The 4,727-nt window shown below is 39.5% G+C and overlaps 1 protein-coding gene and 1 long non-coding RNA gene across 3 annotated transcripts; both read right to left on the bottom strand.

Annotated features, from left to right (window-relative positions):
* Positions 1-1,236, bottom strand: LOC106409765. 2 transcript variants are annotated; one of them, XM_022705878.2, is made up of 5 exons: positions 1,144-1,236; positions 931-1,042; positions 689-850; positions 500-620; positions 1-401 (listed from the first exon to the last, which is right to left on the bottom strand). In XM_022705878.2, exons 1-4 carry the CDS (start codon positions 1,203-1,205, stop codon positions 594-596), a joined length of 363 nt encoding a protein of 120 aa, XP_022561599.2. In that variant the 5' UTR covers positions 1,206-1,236; the 3' UTR covers positions 1-401; positions 500-593. The 2 variants fall into 2 exon arrangements, with proteins under 2 accessions (XP_022561599.2, XP_048618127.1); XM_048762170.1 differs by lacking the exon at positions 1,144-1,236 and having other exon boundaries at positions 931-1,125.
* Positions 1,237-1,431: 195 nt separating this feature from the next.
* On the bottom strand, positions 1,432-3,857 carry LOC125589771. Its single transcript, XR_007325932.1, has 3 exons — positions 1,896-3,857; positions 1,696-1,790; positions 1,432-1,625 (listed from the first exon to the last, which is right to left on the bottom strand). It is a non-coding gene; the product is annotated as an uncharacterized LOC125589771 (long non-coding RNA).
* Positions 3,858-4,727: the final 870 nt, after the last annotated feature.

Raw genomic sequence — 4,727 nt, 5'->3', positions numbered from 1 at the left:
TGAAGATAGAAATGGAGTGAAGGCAAAGTAATTAGGTAAACATAAAAACGAAACTTAAACTGCAGCAAAAGCAATCACTGCGTAAGAGGATTGTCGAAGCTGTATCAGCCACTTTTGCAACGCTTTGCTTCAGCTGATTCAAGACTCTCAGATGCTTGTCTAACCCTGTCACCTCCAGTCTTCAGGATATCATCAGACGTTGGTGGAACAGCGTGCTCTTCCAAGGGAGCTATAGTCTGTGGAGCTGCTGGTGGGAATATCTTTGTGACAGTTATGGTTTGAGTCTTACCTGACAAATTATGATCTGAGACTTTCACAATGAATCTATAAGTATGCCTTATTGTATCAAGTAGAGCTTGCGGTACCGGCACACAATGATCAGCTTCTACGCCCTCATTAGCCTAACGTTCAAGAAAATATATGCAAGTTCAAATAACTTGGGGCTATTTACAGGGCTAGAAAATATGCGTAAGTTCAAATAACACAGGTTTGAAATTACCTCAAAGTAACTGGCAACTAATTCTGATGCATGCTTCCCAGTCAACTCTTTGCCAGCATCACCAAGAATGACAAAAACTGCATGTTCACTCTTATCATAAACAGAAATCCTCGTGAGGTATCTGCAATGAAAGGGGATTAGCTTCTAGCGGTGGAAAAAAAACTAAATGAAACTGTATACGACACTTACTGAGCAACGCGTAACATCACGTTTCCCACATTTCTTGTTGTTACAAATCAGAGAGGTAGACCCTTTGACTGGCTTACTATTACACCCACCGCATGAGATATAATACCAAGCAGAACCCCGAAGAACATCATCTATAATCGTTGTGCATTCAAACCAAGCAACCTATCATTGTGAAAATAATACAAACTCTATCAATTCACAATCATAACACAATGAACGTGAAAACAGAACAACTACTATACCTTAGCAGTCTCATGTTTGATGTAGGCGAAAAGTTCCTCTAGAGTCGCTGTCTCAGGCTTAGTAACAACCTCTGCATTAATCTTATTAGCAAGATCTGAGTTTGAGCTCAGCCTATGAAAAATGTGGAAACCAAAAGAATGTCAGAACTGAAGTCACGGGAAATGCCAAGGCAGAAGTTAATGAAAAATATAACTCAATACAAAAATGCATACCATCCAAGATAATCCCTGCTAGGCTGGACATCGTTATCCATAAACACTCGAGATGATGCCATCGAAGTAAGAGTAAGGGTTCCTGTTCAGAACACATGAATTCTTATTACCAACCAAATGTGTAAGCGATGCAATAATAGGATTCAAAATGAACACATGAACCATCTCACTTAACAATACATATGACTTCATACAGTTCAGTTAAACCTACCACAGCTACGTTCTAGATGAGGACACAACCAATTACGATAAACGATGAGAGACAATAGAATTTAAATGGCCTTACACGATACACTAATGTCTCATCTAATCTCAATAATACAGTGACTTAATCCGGTTGTTTAGTGAAATGCTAACCTCCAAGATGTTTAGGGTTTATTGTGGTGACCAACAGAACGCTTGGAGTGCTTCCATAAGATTTGAATTTCTCGCAGAAGTCAGATGCGGCCTTGTCCCATAGATAAAGCTTCATCACCGGTCCGCTGCATAAGGTTTAAATCATATGTTAAGCATAACACACAAAGAAGGCGTATAATTTTTAGATAAACTTACTCATGTGTCTGAACATGAACACATAGATGTCGCCTCTCTGCTATGTCAACTTCGTCGAGGACCATATGCTCAGTGATAGTCTGCCCATTCACCAACTTCATATGGCCAACATAGTCTAAGATAAAACAATTCAAAGGAATAATATTAATTGGATGTGGAAATAACTTAAAGATTTAAGTATAAAGATCAACAGTGCTCACCATAAAGATCAACTTTGCAGTCACAGTTGGCCTGAAACTCCTCGTAGCTATGGAATCTGAACCTTTCTTCGTGAATTGGAACCGGAGGGTTATCAAGAACCGATAAGTCAAAATTCCAAGCGAATGTAACGGTGGCGCTATGATCCGTAACCCGATACTGAGCTTTCTTCCTGGAGCCGAAAAAATTCTTGGATCCTTATCGAGCAATATTAAAGAAGGAGAAAGAGTAGTAGAAGATTCGTAGACGAACCTCTTCGTCGATACGGATCATCTCCTGTCCAATGAGGGTTTTCGTGTTTGGATTTCGCGCCTCCCATAAATGAATCAGTCGAAACCTCAAATCGGCTTCAGTTGGGCCGAGTGAAACATCTCTGAAGAACATCACTTGACCGCCATGCGCGGAGGAGAGAGCGGTATAAGCGTTTGGTTTCTTCAAAATGGCAGATGAAACAGCAGATTTCCCGTTAGGTTTCATCACCATGGCAGAGGAAGCGGTGGACTTCCGGTTTGGCCTTGCATGCGCGGGGAGGCGGCAGTCGTCTTGTTGGGCTCGCCGTCGCTGGAAATCGAAGAGTTTTTGGGTTCCATCGTGAAGTCTGTCTGAGATTTTAATCGACCCATAAACGAAGAGAATAAATTTATAGTCAGGAGAATGGAGAGGAAGATGAAAAGAAGCCATTGAATGGGATCAAGCAAGGTTTGGTTAGAGGAGTTAAAGGTGAAAGTAAGAGTTGAAACGGATTCAGAGAGGAGAGGAAGAGAAGATCTGGAAGTCGAAAGGTAAGAAGAGATTGGCGTTTCCCGTGTCTGGAGGAGAGGAGGATCGAGAAAGATAAAAGAAGCCCTAAGCAACTTAACTCAATTAAAGTTGGGTTCAATAAGAAGCCCAAAATCAATTTAAAAGCCCAAATCAAGACATATAACATGTCTCATTGCTGCAATATTACTGGTCGAATTTCTGATCCCATGTGGCACACCTAAGAAGGTTTCATATTTGGCTTTTAATAGAGTTAGATTCGATAACTAAAAATGGTTTTGATCATTGATGAGCTTAATTTTACTATTCCCATGTATGTTTTAGTAAATCAATATTTAAACTTTCAATATGTATGTTTTTGAAATAGCAATTTTTATCATAATAATCAATATCTAATTATATAAAGTAATGTTTGCTTCTCTCACGTGAAGCCACGTCATTAAGTCGGATGTCCACAGTGCGACACCTGTTCCTTTTACCGAAACTCTGCGTTTCATTTAACTTTAGGCGAAAAAACTTTGGACTTTCTGATGATTTTTATAATTACAGCCCAAAATCAATCAGGCCTTTTGTCTTCATCTCTTTACGCCGCTAGGGTTCGTGTTCTTCGAATAAGCATCTCTAAGAAAAATCTGAAGCGTTCTCACACACCTTCAATGGTGTTTTGAGGGATTTTGCTGAATGAAATCGAGATGAAGAATCTCTTTGTTTATCTCCACTCGCGTCGTGTACTATTCTATTCTACTAAACCGAAGCCGTCCCTTCTGAAGAACAAGAAGTATGTTTCTCGACAAATCTGACTCTGCATTGTCGATCGATGTTCCATCCTCTCGCTCCGATGACGCCAAGGCGTAACTGTCGTTTGTTGCATTAAAAAATACTCATTTAGGCTAGCTTTTAACACCACCGACCCACGCCTCCCACTATCCCTCATTCAATGGTCCATTTCCTTCCTCAAAGACTATGAATCCAGACCTATAAATAAGGGTTCTCGGTCTGCTAGATTCACCAGATTCTCCTTCTGGCATCATTAGAATCCTTAGAAACTCCCGCACCAGGAATGGCTGTCCCAACGATTTTACTCGCCAACTTCAAAGCTAGAAGCCATTCCAACACCGCCAGAGTCCGATTGTTTAGATTCTAGGAAGTCTGAAACTTTAAGAAATGCGGCAAACTCATAGCCTAAGTGTCTCATGGGTGTCGACATGCTCCTCAGGTAATTCCAGTGTCATTTAACTCTTTTTTTGAGAAAAATTTCATATAACTCTTTGTTCCTCCTTTAACTGCTTTTTTTAATTCAGACTGGAAAGTTAAATTCCTTTTGTTTTTGACCTATCACCTTAGACAATGATTCAAGGTCCTGTTAACACACAGTGGCTTAACGCCTTCAAACAGGAAGGCTCAGTTATAAACCATTACTTTCATTATAAACATTTGGATTTTGATGATGTTGAGGTGAACCCATATGTGATTGCTTTGTTTTTTTTTTGTTTCTGGGACAACCATTGCTTCCCATTTCTTCATTCGAATATTTGATTTACTTCTTTCACCTTTTCAGGTCAAACTTGGAGAGCTAGAAGATTTTCAAATCAATGCTATAAATGACAAGCTGCATCGCTCTTACAATGTAACTTATGGAGTACAAGCTCCTTCTTGACAAGGTAATATGACACAGAGTCCTCATTACTAATTTGTCAGCTTTGTGGTTATGTAAAATATACTGTTATAGATGATCTTTGCTCAGTATAATTTTAATGACTGTACATGACTTCATTATGCTAATTGCATATTTAAACTGTTATCTTAAAGCATTGGATATGTATCTCATACATTCATGTGTCTGTTGTGAGTTTTCTAGGCTGGTGATCTTTTTTCTTCAGCCTATAAAAGTGTTACCACTCAACAGAGGTAGATAGAATCATAATAAGTGGGTGAAGACGACCTCGAAGCTCTTTCTGTAGGAAGTACGAGACTTGCGACCTTTTTACCTTTTTAAGTTGTGTTTTCCGCAAATGCCGTACAAGCTGTCCTTCCTAACATGAGAAGTCTATTGATCCAACAAAGCAAGTAAAGCT

The sequence above is a fragment of the Brassica napus genome, chromosome C7 (genome assembly GCF_020379485.1).
Source record: "Brassica napus cultivar Da-Ae chromosome C7, Da-Ae, whole genome shotgun sequence".
In the NCBI taxonomy this organism is placed as follows: Eukaryota; Viridiplantae; Streptophyta; class Magnoliopsida; order Brassicales; family Brassicaceae; genus Brassica; species Brassica napus.
This window is presented reverse-complemented; position numbering and strand designations above follow the sequence as displayed.